We start from the raw sequence: 19,915 nt of genomic DNA on the forward strand, positions 1-19,915 counted from the left end.
TGCAAGCCCCAGATAATATATGGGGACCTCCCCAGCCTCAGCCTACACTCCCCCACCTTCCACTCCAAAGTCTCCTTTCCCTGCTTTCCCAAACCATGTTTGGACCTGCTTGGAAGCTCCCTCTGCTCTCCCTAGAAAGCTTCATTATGTGAGTGATACATCTTTTCGTATCCTCTCGGTGTGTGTGTGTGTTATCATCAGCCTCAACATCTGAAGCAAGTGTTGGGTGGGGTTACATCCTACAACTTCAGAGTGACAACAGATGTTTAGACTTAAATGTTGAAAGAAACTTCATACTACGATAAATGAAAATTTCATAAGTTTAATTTCTGAGCAACCACATGAATAAAGCCATGTGTCTTGTGAAATGACATTTAATATTTAAACTTAAAAACAGTAATAAATCTCTAAACCTCTCAGGCCCCAAGATATGAAACTTGCTTGACACATTTAATGATTCTGTAAAGTAAGAAATAAATGAAAATATCATGGCCTCAAAGGATGGAAAAGGATTAGACATGCATATTACCTCTCCTGATCCAAGAATCTGGGACTGGATATAGGAGAATGAAACTTCCACTAATTGATACACTGGAAGAAAGGCCACATACAAATAAGCAAATGTACCCTAGACCCTGCATAGAAGGCTAATTGTTAGCTAGTAAGGTGCAAACGCTCAAGCAAAAGCCCTGGAAGTATGTATTCCTCCTTTCTGCTCTGGTGACGATGCCTATTTATTCTCCTCAATGAAATGGACATATTAACTCCAGCCTATTTAATATGTACTATGACTATTGTTCAATGCCCCATAACATTTTATACAAGTAAAAGCTGCCGAAAATGAGCAGCATAGTCGGCCTCTCTGGATGAGATAAGGCGTCTCTAAATAAAATGTCAGAAATAATACTAAGTGTGGCAGCAAGAATGTAGCTTAAGAAAACAAATTGCAAAAGGGGACATTTATTTTTATTCTGGAAGACACCATCTTTTCCTCTGACTTCAATCACGTATGCAGCTAAATACCAAACTGTATTTTTCATGTCCTACCTTTCTTTTGACCACCAGATTGGTGTATACCCAGTTGCCCATTTTATATTGCCAGTTGAATATACCTTAGGAACCTCAGACTCAGTATATTCAAAACTGAACTTGGCTCTACCATACCTGCTGCCCCTTTTTTGTTTCACCTAAGAAACTCCAGCATTCACTCAGGCACTTAAGTCAGAAAGCTTAGAACCATGTCTAATCATTTTCATCACCTCTCACCTTCTGTTCAGTCATGAAGTTCTCATCATTCTAGCAACTTAATATTTTTCACATACATTAATTTTTTTCTGACTCCACACGGCTGCCACATTTAAAGCCATTATTTTTCTCCTTGAAGCACTACTACAACTCCCTAACTGATCTTCCTAACTCTAATCTAGAATCTCACATACATTTCCTCCCATTCCAACTCAAGCCCTATCACACACTAGCCAGAGTCAAATTCTAAAATGCAAATGCTAATGATAATATATAAAACCTTTAAATGGCCTTTAATTACTCCTAGTAAAGGTACAACTTTCTTAACATGGTTTATACATCCTGGGGGATTTGGTTCCTGTCCATCTATCTTTCTAGGTTTATCTTTTCTTTTTTTTTTTTTTTTTTAGACAGAGTCTTGCTCTGTCGCCAAGTGCCAGGCTGGAGTGCAGTGGTATAATCTCGGCTCACTGCAACCTCTGCCTCTCGGGTTCAAGCAATTCTCCTGCCTCAGCCTCCTGGGACTACAGGCATGCGCCACCATGCCCAGCTAATTTTTGTATTTTTAGTAGAGACGGGGTTTCACCATGTTGGCCAGGATGGTCTAGATCTCTTGACCTCATGATCTGCCCACCTTGGCCTCCCAAAGTGCTGGGATTACAGGCGTAAGCCACCGGGCCTGACCTCTAGGTTTATCTCATCACCACTTCTATTTCCTCTAGAACTCTGCTCCATCTAAAATTTTCTTTTCTTATCTCAGGGTCATTTTTGTACATGCTTTTCTTGTATCTTGAAACATTTACCCTCTCCATACCCACCTGTGTTGGCCTAAATCTTACCTCCTTCAAGTCTTCTGGAATGCCCTTTCAGATTCACCTTAATGTTTTGAGTCAGGTGTTCATGCCACACTTTGTTTTTCTCTCTCTAGCATTTACATACTTCATTGTGATTTTTCTCATTAAATATCTTTTTCCAAGACTAAAATGAGCTCTCTGAAGGCAGAGCAATATTTAATTTACTGCTGTATCCATAGCATCTAGCACAGTACCTGAAACATAATATACACTATAATTGTTGCTGAATAAAACTGGAGGTCAGCTTAGCTCATAGGTTGACATATGTGAGCACTCTGGGTCACAATCAGAATCAGCTGGTTATGCCGCCTCCTGCTCCTCCCACAACCTGCCTCCCTGAATCATTAAGTCTAGCTGCAATAGAAAATAGATTACAGTTGAAAGGTAGGAGTGGTTCCCTCTGATTTGTTTCTCCTTAGAGAATCTTCTCAACTGTAAAATAATTAAAAGTTGTGTTCCTTTCTAGACTCAACCCAAACTTTGATTTGGTGCAGTGTCACCACTGGAAGAGAAGGCTCAAATATATACCTTCCAATTGTGTGGTATATGAAATATATTTCAATAAAACTGTTACAAACATAAAAATGTGACCTTGAGCGGATGTGTTTCCATGTTAGGAAATGGAGATAATAAATGCTCAGCATACCTCCTGGCATGTAATGGATTCTCAGTACATGTCATGTGGACTTAGGAGTCAGACAGACCTGAGACAGAATCCTGTCTCTGCCTATTAGCAGCCATATGACCTTTGGACACATGGCCTTTTGAACTGCCACTCAACATACTTCCTTGGATGGGGAACAAAGAAAGACTACTGATCCAGTTTGAGTCCCAATCCTGTTATTAACTAATGGTTCCCTTTCGGCAAATTTTTTGTTCTCCATGGTACTCCATTTCTACCATCTATATTTGTAAATTTAAGGATTTTTCTAGTCGTAAACTTCAACGATTCCGGTGTCCCATTCCCTGGAGACTTACTGAGTCAAGATCTCCAAAAGGAGGCTTCTTTCTGGGCATCCGTGTAATGGGAGGGAACAGTAAGGAAGACTCTAAAGACAAAGGAGCCTGCAGAGGAAAACCTGAGGTCTAGAGCTGGTACGTCAGATGAAGACAACCAAGGCCAGCTCCTACCCAGTGTATCAATGGTCGAGTTGATCTCTAAGGTCCATCTCAGAGCCAGCACTCTGACTCAGAGCCAAGGGGACAGTTTCCTGATTAGACATCTTCTCCTCCAGGAAGACCGAAGACCTCCCAGGCCACCCTCAGTAGGTTAGGGATCCATCTCTCAGCCTTGCTCCCTCCATTCCCCACGCTCCATACACATGCACACCTCATGCTTTCCTCTATCACAGCATTTATCAAATTATAAAGCCTTTATAAAATAATCTATTCACCTATTAGTCTTTCCCATTTGACTGTGGGATCTTTGAGAGCAGGTACTGTGTAGCACTTTCTTTGGCCTCCTTAGCACCTCATTTTAGGCGTTCAGGGAACTATTGTGGAATGATAGAGGGGTGAGAAAGGATAAAGGAAAGAAATGAGAGGCAGAGGGGGAAGAACGGCCCCCCCTAGGGTGCGGCATCTCAAAGGACTGCCTGTGAGAAAGGCTGCTCTCAGATTGGTAAGTTAGACCTGCTGATGATGACTGAGGGAAGGCCAGAATTTCAGTGTGTGTATCTATATTCCCTCCAGACCATGCTGTTCTCAATTAAGGGGCTGAAGGCAGAGAGACAGCAAAAACTCCACACTCATCTCCAGGGAAATTCCACATTCTTAGGGCCAGACTGCTGAGAGAAAAGGGTCCTCTCTAATAATCCTGCTCCCCCAGGCCGTGTATCTCTGTCTGGGACTGTGATTGGGACAGGGGAATGAGTATGGTTTGGCCCATGTGAATCAGGGTAACTAGTTTACAACCGTGTCAATCTCTTGTTGCTTCCACTAGGAAGATGGATAATGGGGATGGTCTCCAGTGCTTTAGGTAATGATGCACACACATATATCCCAAATAATATAATGAGCAGTCTGCTAACCAATGACTCTGTCATCTATGAGTAGGTGGGAGGCTCTGACAGCATGTAATCTTTGAATTTGTTCTAAGTTTTCAGGAGAGGGAAGGCCAAACAATTATTCTACCTGGTTATTACATTTCTCCCTTCACCACTGCGGTTTCTAATTGATTGCAAAGCTGACCTCAACTTTCCCATCTATAGAATGGGAATGGCTAACCAAGATAAAAATGGAAAACACCTTACACAAGTCACTATTTCTTACTGTCACTCCCATGACAGACAATGCTCAGTAATCACTGCATTGTTTTCTACTGAGCAGAGTCCTGGCCCCAAATCTCAATGCAGTGTTCCAGGCAGTTGATTATAATGGGCACATAAAGAAAAATTCAGGTCTGACTATGTGATTCCTAATGCCTCTTCCCACTATGACTTTGTAGGGTTTGGCTTTACTTTATAATGCTGCCCCAAAGCTAAGCTTTGGAAGCAAGTTATGCAGGGGGATATTGGTAAGTAAAGAGAACATTTCCACCTTTGCTAAAGCCGAAGGTCTAAACTCTAAGGCTTAGCTTTCCTCAGTTCTTTTAACTGTGGATAAGAGAAACAACAGGGGAGCAATACCTTTGGCTTTGATATCAACATCTAAAGAGTTCTCTGAGGCTGCTGTGGTCTGGTTGAACCAACACTGACTCCGTGCTTAAAGCAGCCTGGGTTCAGATCTCTGCTTTGCCAAATTCCCTGGTGTGACTCCTGACAAGTCACTTTCCCCTTCTGAGCCTCAGTTTCCTCAAGCATGAAATGGAGATAACAACGCCTTCCTTACAGTAAACTGGATGAAATAATGTAAGTGAAAGTGCTTTGTGGGATGCCCTGCATTGAGCACATGCAGAGGATTATTATTCTTATAATCAATAGGAAAAAGACTAGGGTGTTCCGTTCCAGATGGACTCAATCTAAACCGGGGAACAAATGCTTTTTTTGGTAATTTCATCTTGTGGAAACGGCAGTTTCATGGGCCTATTTGTGTTTAATGAACCACATCCTGTATCGTCTTTTTGCATGGTTCTGGGGAGAAATAAATTGGCTCCTGTCTTCTGGCGTGCCATAGGCTAGTGAGTGTCCAGCTCATATTTAACCCCCTCCAGTCTCTCTGCCTTCTCCAAGAAAATACACTTCCCTAGAGCTAGACTGATCCTACAAATAATTGCACAGAAACTAAGGCACAAAGGGAGAGGAACGGGATAGTTAGCCAACTCACACCACCATGCTGGGACCCTACCATAGACAAATGCAGCCAGGCTGGGATTTTTCACCTATGATAAAATTAAGGAGTTAAGATTCAGAGGTGATTGGCCTGGGATCAAGCAGCTGGGAATCAGAAAAGCCAGGTTTATCTGAGTTCAAAGTCAGGGCTCTCACATCTTCGACAAAGCGTTTTTAATACATCAGTAGTCTTCATCCTTTCTGGCGCCAGAGAACCCTTTGAGACCGCAAGAAAGCTATGGAAACTTTGTTCCCAAATAAAACACAAATGCAGATGAACAACTTTGCCTATACTACTAAGGCGTTTATTATGACCCTCCCAGGCTCACTCACTCACTTACTCACTCATTTATTCCAATAAACAATATTGAATGATATCTATATGACAGGTACTGGTTAGGCATTACCTAACCAGGCACGGTCCCTGCTTCGTAGTACAGCAAGAGAGAAAGATGTGTAAACTAATAAATGTGAAATTACAAACAGGTTATGTGTAGCAAAGGAACACCATTCTAAGAAAATAAAAATGTAGCAAAGGATCCTGACATTGCCTGAGGCTTCTTGAAAGGTTTCCTAAGAAAGTGACATGAGTTGAGTCATATGAAGTGAGCTCAGCAAAAACAGGGGGAAAAAAATCAGCAGAAGACCAAGTGACAAAAGCATTGCACAGCTTGTGCTAGGACTTGAAGGAAGGTCAGTATGACTAAACGGCAGAAAGCTCGGAGACACATGGGGCTGAAGAGGATGGCTGAGGACAGATCAGATCCGCTAGAGCCTTGAGGCCATGGGAAGGAACTTGGAGATTATCCTTAGGGCAGTGACAAGGCACCTAGAAGTTTTAACTCAAGGAATAACATGATGGGATCTCTATTTTAGAAACATAATGGTTAATTTCATGCGTTAACTTGGCTGGGTTATCAAACTGCTTGGTCAAATCGTATTCTGGGTATGTATGTGAGGATAATTTTGGAGAGATTAACGTTTGAATTGGTGGACTGACTAAGCAGATTGTCCTCCTTAATGTGAGTGGGCTTAAACCAGTCAGCTGAAGGCCCCAGTAGAACCAAAAGGTTGACCCTCCTGCCTGAATGGCTTCAGCTAGGACGTGGGTCTTTCCTGCCTCTGGACTCCAATAGAAATGTCTTCTCTTCTTGGATCTTAAGGCTTCCTGCCTTCAGACTGGAACTTACAGCAGTGGCTCTCCTGGGTCTCAGGCCTTTAGATTCAGACTAGAATTACACCATCAGCTCTCCTAGGTCTCCAACTTGCTGACTACAGATGCTGGGACTTCTCAGCCTCAATAATATGTCAGCCAATTCATTATATTAAATCTATATCAATATCATCTGTATTTATATACCTATATCTGTATCTACCTATATCTATATTTATGTCTGTATCTGTATCTATATATCTACCTGTAAGTCTCTCACTATATATCCATCCTGTTGGTACTGTTTCTCTGGTTTTGTTATCCTGACTAATATACATCCTAAGGGCTGCCATGTGGTTAGTATTCAGGGAGGCAGGGTAGGTGCAGGCAGACCAGGCAAGAGAACAAAGCTGGAGTCCAGACAAGCCATGATGGTGACTTGGGATAGGGTGGCAACAGTGAGATGGAAAAAAGTCGGCAAATTTAAGAGTTATTTTAGGATTAAAATTGACAGGACCTGGGATGGTTTGGAAATGAGGGTGGGTGGAAATCATCAGAAGACCTGCACAGAAGCTAAGGCACAAAGGGAAAGGAAAGGGATAGCTGGCCAACTCCCCCCACCATGCTGGGACCCTACCATAGACAAATGCAGCCAGGCTGAGATTTTTCACCTATGATAAAATTAAGGAGTTAAGATTCAGAGGTGACTGGCCTAGGGCCAAGCAGCTAGGAATCAGAAAAGCCAGGTTTATCTGATTTCAAAGTCAGTGCTCTCAGATCTTGAGAGAGGGTGTTGAGAAGGATTCCTAGGTTTCTGGTTCGGTTTCTAAATAGATAATGATGCTTTTCTCTAGAACACTAGAAAAGTATTAGGTTGTGTGGAGTGGAGTTTGGGCCGCCAAAAGAACTAGAATGACAGCAAATATCAGAGGAAAGCTTGAGGTTGGAGGCACAAAGTAAGACTCATTACTGTGGGGATGGCAACAAAGATCATGACTAAGCTTCCCCATAGAGACAGTTTAGAAAGAGGAGCCCATATGAGGCTTCCGTGAAACCTCACTTACCAATGTTGCAGAAGAGGATGCCCGTGCAGAAGAGACAGAGACACAACAGTCAGGGGAGGTAAGAAACCATGGAGATCTGTTATCACCGAAACAAACACTGCAAGTGCCTCAAGCAGGAAGCAGACAGCTTTGTCAAATGCTACTGAAAGGTCAAGCAAGATGGAACCTGAAAACTGACCTCAGTGGAGGAAGTAAACCAAGACCCTGCAGGTCTCAGATCCAAAGAGCAACTTCACTCATGTCTTGTTGCCATCTTAGAAGCAAGCTTTCTCAGGAAACTGAAGACTGGAGATTTATCCAGCTCTCATCAGCCCCTTGGCTGCACCTGTCCTCAAAAGAGGAGGTGACAGTTGAATAATCATTCCCTTCTCCTCCTCCACCGGCAACCTCTGAGATGCCTTTTAAGCAGCAAAAACTCCTTTAAAAAGTAGTATAGGAATGTGTCAGCTGACATTCAAAAGCGCATTGTAATTCAAATGGAAATGAAGAAATGCAATCCCTTGGACAGTCTAGGAAAATTATAATAGAGATATGACACCTTTTAAAAGTGGCGACATGCATTTATCTGTGGGGAGATTTCTATACCATGGACTCTCCCAATCTAGACTCAGGAGCAGTGCAAGCTTCACATAGAGAATGTCCTTCCTACACCTGTAGTCCCAGCTACTCAGGAGGCTGAGGCAGGAGAATCGCTTAAACCTGGGAGGCAGAGGTTGCAGTGAACCAAGATTGCACCAGCCAGGCTGGGTGACAGAGCAAGACTCCATCTCAAAAAAAAAAAAAAAAAAAGAGAATGTCCTTCCACGGGGGTCACCTAGGCAGTAAACTTGGAAAAGACATGTTAATTGCATAGCATTCTTTCACTTCTAGCCTCTCTTTGTCTCTCCATTTCTCTTTGTGGATTTTGGTATGCCTTTGTCTATCTCTCTTTGTTTTTCTGTCTCCTCCTCTCCCTCCTTTTGTCTCTCTCTCTGCCTTTCTTTTTTCTCTCTTGCTTTAGCTCTCTGTCGCTCTCTCACACACAGAGAAAGAATGAACAATTCTTTCCATACACACATCCATCACCTTCCATAATCAGTTTCTCTATAAAAAAGAAGCAATTGAAAATTCAGCAAACTTATAATACTGCTAATTTCTGCATCTATCACTATCCTCCCTAAGTAGAGAATGACGGGATGTCAAAAGTTACAGATTGCTTTTGATACCTCCCCAGTCCAGTTCCGCAGCTCCTTCCCTTCACTGGCCCCAAGCCTGTAGCTAAACTCACTGAGGCCCCTCCCAGCTCCAGACCAATCTACCCCTGCCCTTGATCCTGGGTCACAATGATGACAAAGGATGAGAGATAATTAGCAACCCCCACCCCTGCTCACACATGCATCTAATCTGTGCCTGCAGGCATATACATACACACAAATGTACATACCCGGGAATACAGTCATCTAAGTGGATGTGGCAGCCATGGGTAGAGGGCAGGGGTTGGATCAAGATCATTAGTTCCTCAACTTGGAGCTGGATGGGTCCATCCATTGCTGCATTTTTCTTATCCAATCTACACAATGACTTTGCATTTTGCATAGAGCTTAGAGAATGAATCACTTTGCTCACAATCACACATCTGGTAAGAGGTAAAGCTGGGATATGAATTGGGGTCCGTCTGATTGTAAAACCTGTGCTTCATCTCCAAATGAGAAAGTCTTTATCCAAAGTAGCCCCAGAGAACCCTAATCATGATATAAAGTTCATGTATCATGATCACAGCTAGGGAGAATGTGTGAATATCAAGTCAAAGGGTGAAATGAAGCCCCGGTGGGAAGAAGGTAGTTTTTTCAAAATATAGAAGTACCAAGAGCATAGCAACATATAGTGAAAGTATTCTGCTAGAGCAAGAGACTCAGAAATTCACACAGTGCTTGGGGAAATGGCATGGAAGCAGAGATGATGGTGAAAGGAACCTGACAGGCTAAACAGCTTCATGCTAATCATGTCTGGAATCTGGAACTTCCAGGGATGACTTTGCCTACTCTAGTTTTGCCCTAAGGCCCAGCTCTTCCTGGATTAGAATAGATTCTACCTAATTGACGTGTTTGGTGCTCCAGTCCCCTACAGACTTCTGGAAAGCTCAGAATTCCCACAAGGTGAGCTAAAACTCTGCCTTCCTGCCTGGAGATCTTACCAGTGGTTATTGTCATGCCCAGTGCCCCCTCTGGATTCCACATCTGTTATTCTAGCTTTTATTTTTGCCATATTACAAAAAGGCAAAAATACCATTTAATTACCCATCCAGCTCCAAGTTGAGGAACTAGACTACCACACTTCCTTTCTGTGTCGAGAATAGGCATTTTTCATAGCTCCTTTCTCAATGATCCCAGTATCTTGCACACAGTGTTCTAGACAAGCCACTCCCTAGCTGATCAGAATTGGCACATGAACGCTAGAGACCATAAGATGATAGTGACTGGGATCCCACCCAGCCTGGAAATGTCAGCCTCCTCCCTCTTTGCAGCTATCTCCCAGTGGATTTTTAAAAGTCTGTAACAAAAGTGATGAAATATTGGGAGGCTAAGGCATGCTGGAAATTAACAATGTAGGAACAGAACCCATATCTTCTTTATTTGGTGCCACAACATCTGACATAAGAAAACAGAGAAAAAGCAGTTGGGAAATGTTCAAAGAATCAATGAATGACAACTATGACTTTATTTTCCCACAGAATGTACCTTTAGAAACATTTAGGGGAATGAGAAACATTTCAATCAGGCACATTGACTCCCATCTCCCTTGGCTTTCTTGTAATTTCCATTGGCTTCCCCAGATCATAAAAGTGGTCAGGGTCTTGTTGTTATGAAACCTGGGAAGGCTAGGGCATTTGTTTCTAATGTCTAGGGACACCAGAGCTAGGGTGAGGGAAGCACTGGGCTCAAGCTGGGACTCAAATATCATCCCCCTCGGTAATGAACAGTGGCCTCTGTAAGTTAAGGTTTCCCTTCTGTAAAGGGAGAAGTGAGTACCCCTGCCTTCTTTGCTTTGTGGGGTAGATGGGAAGATCACAGGAAGGCCATCTGTAAACTGTAGAGGGCTATACAAATGCTCATGGTGGTTATTTGCCGTATTTGGTCTATCGTCCCTAACCTACTTACCAAGTTTGACCCCTCCACTCCTCCCTTCCCTAAAAGTTGAAAGGACACCTACAGGGATTGTCTTTTTCTAGTGACATATGTAGTTCACTGAGAAAAATGAGAGTTGAGCTCACACATTAGGAAGGTATGGGGCTGGGACTAGTATCCTCAGCTGATGCCCACAATTTTTACCTTATTTCAAGCTACTGTTTTCTATGTACTTACTATGTACCATTTTACCTGCATCATCTCACTTTATTCTCCCAAAAGCCAAGCAAGAGAATTACTATCCCTCATTTAACATATGAGGAAATTGAGAATTAGAAGTTCCTTTACGTGAGGTTACCTGCAAGGCATGTAGAAAGAGGAGTAAAGACATGAAATACCCTCCATCCCACTTCAGCACTGCACTATCTGTACTCTTCTCACAAACTCTGCCCCCAGAGTTTTCAGCTTCCAAGCCCAGATTCATCTTGGCCTGGTTCCATGTTTAGCAGATGTCAGTGACACATAACTCATGGCCGGGGAGAAAAGGGACACCAGCTATCTTTAAGTCCAAAGGCTTCTTTCAACCTTACAGACGCAAATCCCCAGCTTCTCATCTCCCGTTCCCTAGCATCACTCCCAAATTTAAAAAATAAGACCAGAGTATTTAATCTACCACCTAAGTGGTCATAACAGGCAAAGACGGAGTGGAAGAAACACACAGAGAATGGTTAAGTTGACCTCAGTGCATCCCCTGTGCTCTTCTTGGGAGCAAGCATGGATGATGGAAGGAAGAAAAGTGCCCAGGAAGGTAAACACTAAGTTTACCCTGCAAGTTTATGGCAAAGCCAGGTCTTGAGAGGGACCCCCAGCTATTGTTTCAGCATTCTTTCTGCCCCCTCTCTCATCTTATTTATAACAGATTCCATGATCCACCATGCAAGGAACTGGATTTTCTGGAATGAGAAAGTCAAGTCCACAGCCTGAAGGCAGCTAAGGATGGAAAAGGGGTGGGATTTAGAATCAGAGTAGTGTCCCAGACCCCAAATGGGTACACAGTGAGTGAAGATTTTATAAACATAACCTAATTGTATTACATCAAAGTCCTGAAGCTTATTGCCCTGCTTAATGATGTGTCACATTATTTGTAGGGTAGCACAATAAGACTTCTATTGATTTAATGCACTTCCTTAAAGACTGTCATTGTCACAGCCATAAAACGGAGCTATTCCCAGACAACTCAATTATATCCACTGTGCCCATAAACCACCCCGTGACCCACACAGTTGCACATAGGAAGCAGAAAGGGGTGAGAGCACAACTGGGGATGCAAAGCCCCCAGGGATTAAAGGGAAGGAAGGGATCTAGAGATTAGGAAGGCAGGTAGACTAGGATTTTGTCCAGTTGGGAATGTGCAGCTGCATCAAAAGCACTAGACGGGGGTGTAGAGCACCCCACTTGGTCTTGGTCCTGCCAAGCAGAGCTGTGTGCAATCTCCCTTCTCCCCTGTAGATTTAGTTTCCTCAGCTGTAAAACTGGAGGGCTATGCTCAATGAGATCTTTCAGATCCCTTCTGGCTCCCACACTGTGGTTTTTTATGTTATGATTGCAATCGTTCTTGGGGACAGGGTGGCTGAGCTGTATGAAAAGATGCAGGCGTGCTTTTAACATTGATCTTCACCCTTTCCATCAATTGAGAGCCTTTCTTTTCCAAACAGTTGATAATAATAATAATATTAATTATTATATAGTTAATAATTACTATTAACTATAACAAAAGGCACTTCAGTATGGCCGAAAGAAGGAAAGATCCCTTACCTTCTCCTGCAGGCACTTTGCTTCCCACAAAAGAGGGCTTTTGCAGCCAGCCAGCCTTGGGTTCCAATCCTGACGCTGCTCCTTATTAGCTGTGTGTCTACTGGCACTCGGTGTGGCATGTCTGGGACTCATTTTCTCATATGTAAAGTGGGAGTATGACTATAAATACACTATCCTACTAAAATACATGTATACACGTGCAATATTTCTAATTTTCTCAAAATGCTATTACAGAAACCACTTATCTTTAATGTGAGAAGCAGACAAGGATAGCTACTTATATACCCATTTCATAAGGAAAAACTGAGGTGGAAAAGGGATAACTTTCCTAAGGTGAGTGGCAGAGACTGGCCTCCTGCACCTGGTCTGAGGAATTCCAATTCTGACAGTAGCTGAGAATCAGAGGGGAATGAAATCTGCTGGCCCTTCCTGAGGATAGAAGCCCCTCCACAGGACAGAATGGAAACTGTCTGCTTGGTTGAGAGGTGATTATTTTTCCCAGAGGAAGGGAGCTCTTCTTGGGAGAGAAGAACCCATGCTCTTCTTGGGTTTTCCCAAGAATCTGGAGAGAAGAAGGTGTCAAGCAGACAGCACTTGCCACCCCCCACCCTGATCCCTGGCAGTTGTTTCAAGGAGAGGATGTGGGAAGCAAAGTGCCCGCAGGGGAGGGTAAGGGCTCTGGAGTCTAGAACACTAACTTGGGGCCTCAGAAAATGCCTGACTTGAAAGAATCCTGCAAAATCATTGTGTGATTCCTCACTCTGCCCATTGTGAAACTGAAGCTCAGAGAGAGGCGGGGATTTGCCCAAGGCCACACAGCTTAGATGTGGCAGAGCCAGGATTTAGATCCAAGGCAGCTCAGCTGTCTCCCCAGACACCTTCCCTCTATACCCTGCCTGGCCGCCTCCTCCGGCAGGCACTCTGGGCTTACCTTTCTGATACTGGAGCCACAGCTGCTGCTGGACCTTCTTGCTGGGAAAGTGGATGATGCAGGTGAGCTCTGAGCCATAGAGGGCCTCTGCGATGTAGTGGGAGCCATAGTGCTGGATGAAGGACAGCAGCTCCTCCCGACTGCTCTCCTTGGTCAGGATCTTGAGGACATTAGTGAAGCCTGGACAAGAGAGGAACATGTGGAAGTGGTCAGACGTGGGAGGCTAGAGGCTCTCAAATTATACAGTGGTAGGGGTTCTTCCCAGCCTGGATTTGGTGCCTTACCCCTTAGCACAGTGGCAGCTTGGTGGCTGCACTAGTCATATACATATACGTAATGCCCTCTCTTACATAGGAAAGAACGCCCTGAGGGGCACATCAGACATGACGACCAAGAGGGAGTCTGCAGGAGAAGAATTCCTAAACTCAGCAACTCATGCCATGGAACTTAAAAAAGACAAACCAGGAAGTTATCTATTCACTGAGTAACCAGTGTGTACCAGGAAAAATGTCAGATGTTTCACCCTGTTTATGTAACTAAACCTTAGCCACAATGCTATATACCTTCACAACAACAAACCCCACTGTGTCATGAGCACGTCAAAGCTGAGAGACTATCAGTAACTTATCTTGAACTTCCAGCTAGAGAAGCTGGACTCAAACCCACTTAATGTTCTCACTGCAAACTGCAGGCATTTTCCACTGCACCAAATAAACCAGGGCTTGAACTGCCCATAGCTAGAATCCTAAGGCTGCATTTGCCTGGAATCAGCATATATTCTGAGCCCATGAATCTGATTACTGGTTTAGCTTCCTGTAGCATTGCTTTTCTTCATATCTCTGCTGTTCCCACTCTGAGACAGTGGTGTCTTCTCCCTAGATTTCCACAGAGCCTTCTTGCTGCTGTATTTCTCTTAGTCCTAGAGAAGTCCTCAGCACTTACCATGGGACCTACACAGCAGTCACGCAGTAAAAACTACTCCCTCTCACTCTCCTTCCTCAAGCGGGCACATGACCAAACTACTCTTCCAGGGGTGTTCCTGAGCTCCTCTCTGGTACTGAATAAAGCCTAGTGACCTTCTTTAGACATTCAAGTTTCCAAGCTCGTTTCTCATGCGTCACCCACACTAAGCTTTAGCTCCAGCCAAATTAGTTTTATCATTTATCCTGAATGTCACCTGGAATTTCCGTCATTCTGTCTTGCCTTGCATCCTCACTACCCTCAACACACACACACACACACACACACACACACACACACACACACACCTGAAATGGCCTCCCTATGTCTTCTCTAAGTCACACCTATGCTTCAAGGCCCCTGGGAGTCACCTCTCCTCCAAGAAGCCTTTCCTACCATCATGGATGGGAGTGCCTACTCTCTGCACTTTCAACATTCACCACCTTAAAGTCAGAAGCTCAACCTCCTTTGTCTCTGAATCTGCACAGGCATCCTCCCTGCACACCCACCCCAACTGGGTACAAGGCCCATTTCCTGGGGAACAGCAAACACTCCAACAACAATTATTACAAGAACAACCAATGCTGTGCCACATGAAAGCAAAATGTAAAAGAACAAGCTTCTTCCAACATCACAAGTCAGCTCCAATTTGCAAACATTTGATTGATTGACAAAGGGGTTTTCCAGGAGCATCATTTTTGACTAATTAAAGCAGATGCACCTTTGTACTTCCAATAGGAACATCACAGTCTTATTCACAAGTGCAGTGTGGGGTCGGGGAGGCGGGGGAGAAAACAGAAATAGGGCTCAAAGAATGAGTGTTTGATGAGAACCCCTCTCCATCAACCTGTTAGGTAATGCAACTGGGTAATTAATACAGCAGTGTTAATAATGAGATGGTTTCTGTTAAGTAATAAAAAAAAACACACCGCCACACAGATGCCCTGAGGCTCTTATCCAGGCAGACAAAACTGCAATCAAATCCTTGATTTTTTCCCCTCTCTGCCACTTATTAGCTGTGTGACCTTGGGCAAGTTACTTAATCTCCCTGACTCTCAGAATCCTTAAATGAAGAAAAATGGGATAAATAATGCCTTCCTCACAGTACTGTTCTGTCATAAGAAACGAAGCATTATAAAACGCTTGACAGATGTCAGCAATAATTACTATTTCTACTTCCCAGAGGGTGAAATCCTCCAATTCCCAGGCTATAAGAGCTCCATTTTGCTGATGAACAAAGTGATACTGAAAAAGAAAAGAGAAGAAAAGAACTCATAGATAATTAGAGGACACTCAGACAATAAGCCAGTGACAGTGTTATTCCCAAGAGTCAGGGTGGAAAATCCTCAGCCAGGCCTCATCTTTTCAGATTCCTTCATTCATTACTTATTTTTCAGTTTTCATTTATTTTTTTTAAATTCCTCCATCATACATGAGCACCAACAATGTGCTGATCTCTGTTAGTTTTGGAGATATTGGAATAAGTAAGACCCAAGCACTACCCCCAGTTCTCAGGTCATAGACAAGATTCTGACATAAATCAAGCACTTATTAGTGTCTTGATATAGATATGCAAGCACCGATAATTCCTTGAGTTGTTCTGAGGGGAATGGAAAATGGGGGAGGCATCACAGAGCAGTATAGTATATGTTCTCAAGGCAAGGAGGTCCAGGCAGAAGGAGCAGTATGTGCAAAGTCCCAGTTGCATGAGAGAAACATGGTGCCAATTGGGGCACTATAAATTGTTGTCAACTGTTGAGGCTGAAAGCATGTAGATACAATGTGGTCGGTGCATGTGTGTGGATGGGGTTATTTTTGTACAGAACATGGACAGGAAAATAAATTAGCCAGGAGAGAAAGAGAAATTGGTGTCTGAGGAGAATTTATAATTCACAAGCTTGAAATACTTCAAGAACGTAACTATGACTTAGATGATAGTTTATCCCTACTCTTCTATTCATACTTCCATACCCTATGAGATTTTCCTATAGGAAGCCTCTCTAACTCCCCCAGAATAATCAGCTCCATCTTCTGTGCTACTGCTTCCCCATGATTGCATTGACCCTACCGTCTGTCAGTCTGTCTACCCACCCTCCCTGGGACTCCTTGATGGCAGAGAGGATGCATCCTCATTTCCTCACCATTCCCAGTGGTCTAATATGCCCTGGCACATGCTAGGTCCTTGGGAACACGTGCTAAATTACTCCAGGTCCCCTGGCTGCCCAGGCTGTGGTCCTCACCTGCTGAGAGGGTGATGGTGCTGAGCTTCACACGGTAGAGGTTGCTCCGGACCCGCCACTGCTGCACCATGGGGTAACCCATGGCCTCGTCATACCTGATATCTCCTGGGAGAGGAAATAAGATGGTCACGTGAGCCCAGAATTAAGATGCTTCACACCACAATGCTCACCCTGCAGCTCTTGGCTCTGGGTAATGGACACCTCTTTGAAATGCAGGCTTTCATTGGGATTGACAATTTTATCTGAACTCCACCTCCAGGACTCTTCCTGGCCTCTAATCTCAGCCCTACCTCTCATTTTTTCTCTCTGCTCTCTAGCTTACAAGCCCCCTTTACCCTATAAGCAAGAGCAACCTCAGGTCAGATCTATGTCTTACCTAACCCCATTGGCAACTTGTCACCAGGCATGAGACATCTCAGTGCTTCAGTTTCCACATCTGACACTATAGCTATCTCTGATGCTCTTATTTCATAAGCATGTTATGAGGCTCAAGTAAGGTACTAGAACTGGGAGCCCTTCGGTAACCTACAAATGTTGTGGATGTAGACCAGGTATAAGCAAGCTACAGCCTATTTGTTATGTGTTATCTATAGCTGCTTTCACACTATGACAGCAGAGTTGAGCAGTTGGAATACAGACCACCTGCAAAGCCTAACACATTTATTACCTTTCCCTTTATGTTTGCTGACCCCTATATAGACTGTCGTTTCTTAACAAGGAAATGTGGATGTTCATAAGTCTTATGTAAAATTAGTGTATATATAAATAAACTCTATTTCAAGTAAGACTGAGAAACAGGCAATAAAAAGTTTAACTGTATAATTTCTCAGCATCTTGATTAGCTTAATATGCATGAAGGCAGTGTGCAGACTTCTTTGACCATAAAAACCCTTTTGCATAAGAGTTCCTTTGGAATTCATGTTTTATAGAAATAGATTTCAGGAAACACAGGTGTAAACAAAAAATAAAAAAAGATATAACAAAGTTATTATCAAATCATTAACTTTGGGCAGTGGTATATGAAAAATTCTTTTTTTCTGATTTCTAGTCATCTCTATTTTCTAAGTTTTCTACCCTAAGCTTTGCAAGCTCTCTCTTTTATAAGCTGAACAAAAATACATTAAAAAGATGCTAGTCACATCTGCAGTTATTATTACTGTTTTTATGTATCCATGCTTCCTTGTGCCTCTGCAAATGGCAGGCACATTTTTCTATCCTTTTCTCTTGTCCCCTGGTGAGTAGGCACTTAAAGAGATATTTGATACCAAGATTAAAATGAGAATCTCATTGGAACAAATGATTTCTTCCTGGATGTTACTGCAGTATTAAAGTTGTCCGTTACTGTCAACTGTTTTTTTCCCTCCTATCCTCCTTAGCCTTTTCAGGAATAAAATAGTTTTTTAGAGGCTTTCATTTTAAAGTCAAATATTCATGATCCCCAAAGATATGTCCACTGGAGTGAGGTTGTTTGTTATAAATATGTCCTCTTTGTTTATCTGCTCTGCCTTTCCTGTCCTTGCTTTGCAGAGACTGGGGAGAAAAGGAGATTGCGTGGAGGGAGGAAGGGGAGGGCTGTGTTTTTGACTAAGGGCAGAGAAAACATCTGCACAAGAAGATTCAGACACCAGGGACAAGGCAGTCTCTGCTCCTTCCATTACTGCTCATTCATGTTCAAAGCACGCTTGGTGGGGGCATTGGCAACCAAGGCCTATCTTCAACAGAGGGAGGCAGAATGATGCAGGCTACTGAGAGGCAGCTCTTTCACTTGGTGGAATGAAGTCCAAATGTAAAAACAAAACAAAACAAAAAATTTCTGATTATCAAGTCATTTATAAAACCATCTTCTCACTCCATCCCTCACTTCCTTCCATCCCTGCTTGTTCCTGGATTCAAGCCTGAAATAAAAACTTCTCCACCGGAATGAATGTCAGCTTCTTGAGGTCAAGATCATGGTCTAAATTCTTCCTCTTCTACAGAGCCTAGAAGAGAGCCTGGCATATAGTAGCCTCTCAATAAATGCCTATCCACTGACTGCCTGACTCTCACTCCGTTCCTGACCATAAACTCATTCCTGGGTTACCCTATCACTGACTCCCATCTTGCCCTTCCTATCCCAGCTCCCCACCTGGGGCTTACAGTGGGAATGAAGCTATGTGATGAGGGGAGAAATTTTTTCCTGGTAATTAAAAAACAAAAAACAAACAAAAAATCTCTTGAAATGCAACAGTTCCCTTTATTAGGAAATCTCTAAAGATCCTTGAGTCAAAACACAGAATTGTAACAATCTGAACCACTAACAGATACCCATAGTGTACCATGCATTTTAAATACATGATCTCTATTTCTCATTAGAATCATAAAACATAATTATCATACCCTACTTTTTTTTTTTTTTTTGAGATAGAGTTTCACTTTTCTTGCCCAGGCTAGAGTGCAGTGGCACAATCTTGGCTCACTCCAACCTCTTCCTCCCAGGTTCAAGCAATTCTCCTGCCTCAGCCTCCTGAGTAGCTGGGATTACAGGCACCCGCCGCCAAGCCCGGCTAATATTTCTGTATTATTAGTAGAGACGGGGTTTTGTCATGTTGGCCTGGCCGGTCTCGAACTCCTGATCTCAGGTGATCCACCCACCTCGGACTCCCAAAGTGCAGGGATTACAGGTGTGAGCCACTGCACCCAGCCCATATCCTATATTTTAGAGGAAGAAACTGAGGCTCAGAGAGGGAAACTGCACAAGGACATACCAGGATCAATGACAGGTTCAGGGGCCTTTCTGTTAAAGCACAGCACCTCCTCACAGACTATGGACATGTCTGCCTTAGGAAGTAGTAAACTCCCCATCGCTTGGGGTATCTAAAGAGGGAAAACCACTCAGGAAGGATATTATAGACTTGATTTCTCATCAGGAAGGAAGATTAGACTAGTTGCCCTTTGCATTCCGTGTTAGCTCTGAAACTTTATGATCTTATAAAAAATGAAAATTAAGGAAGGCATATAAATTTTTTGAAACAGTTTACAAGGCATCTTTTACATCCATGATTTCATTTGATCTACATCTGTGCCCCTCTTTGAAGTAGCACAGGTCAGGGGTGATGTAAGATAGCGGCTATGCCATCAGCTTTGGGGTCAAGACTGACTATGTTTAAATCCTGTCATAGCTATAGACTAGCCACGTGGCCTTGGAGGAGTTCAGGACCTATCTAAGCCATTTAAAGAGGACAGTAATGGCCTTGCAGGGTTACATAGTTTAACACATAAAAAGTGCCTGGCTCCCAGGACC

At 43.2% G+C, this 19,915-nt stretch overlaps 1 protein-coding gene across 4 annotated transcripts in view; it reads right to left on the minus strand.

Annotated features, from left to right (window-relative positions):
• The window catches only part of ASTN2 (astrotactin 2), a 950,477-nt gene that overhangs the window by 261,569 nt on the left and 668,993 nt on the right, over positions 1-19,915 (minus strand). For all 4 annotated transcript variants that reach the window (XM_017504318.2, XM_017504317.2, XM_017504316.2 and 1 more), the window contains 2 exons: positions 16,636-16,740; positions 13,436-13,615 (listed from right to left, as the gene is read on the minus strand). In XM_017504318.2, the coding sequence (XP_017359807.1) occupies positions 13,436-13,615; positions 16,636-16,740 (285 nt within the window). The remainder of the gene's footprint in view (positions 1-13,435; positions 13,616-16,635; positions 16,741-19,915) is intronic.

This window comes from Cebus imitator, unplaced genomic scaffold (assembly GCF_001604975.1).
Source record: "Cebus imitator isolate Cc_AM_T3 unplaced genomic scaffold, Cebus_imitator-1.0 Scaffold320, whole genome shotgun sequence".
NCBI lineage: Eukaryota > Metazoa > Chordata > Mammalia > Primates > Cebidae > Cebus > Cebus imitator.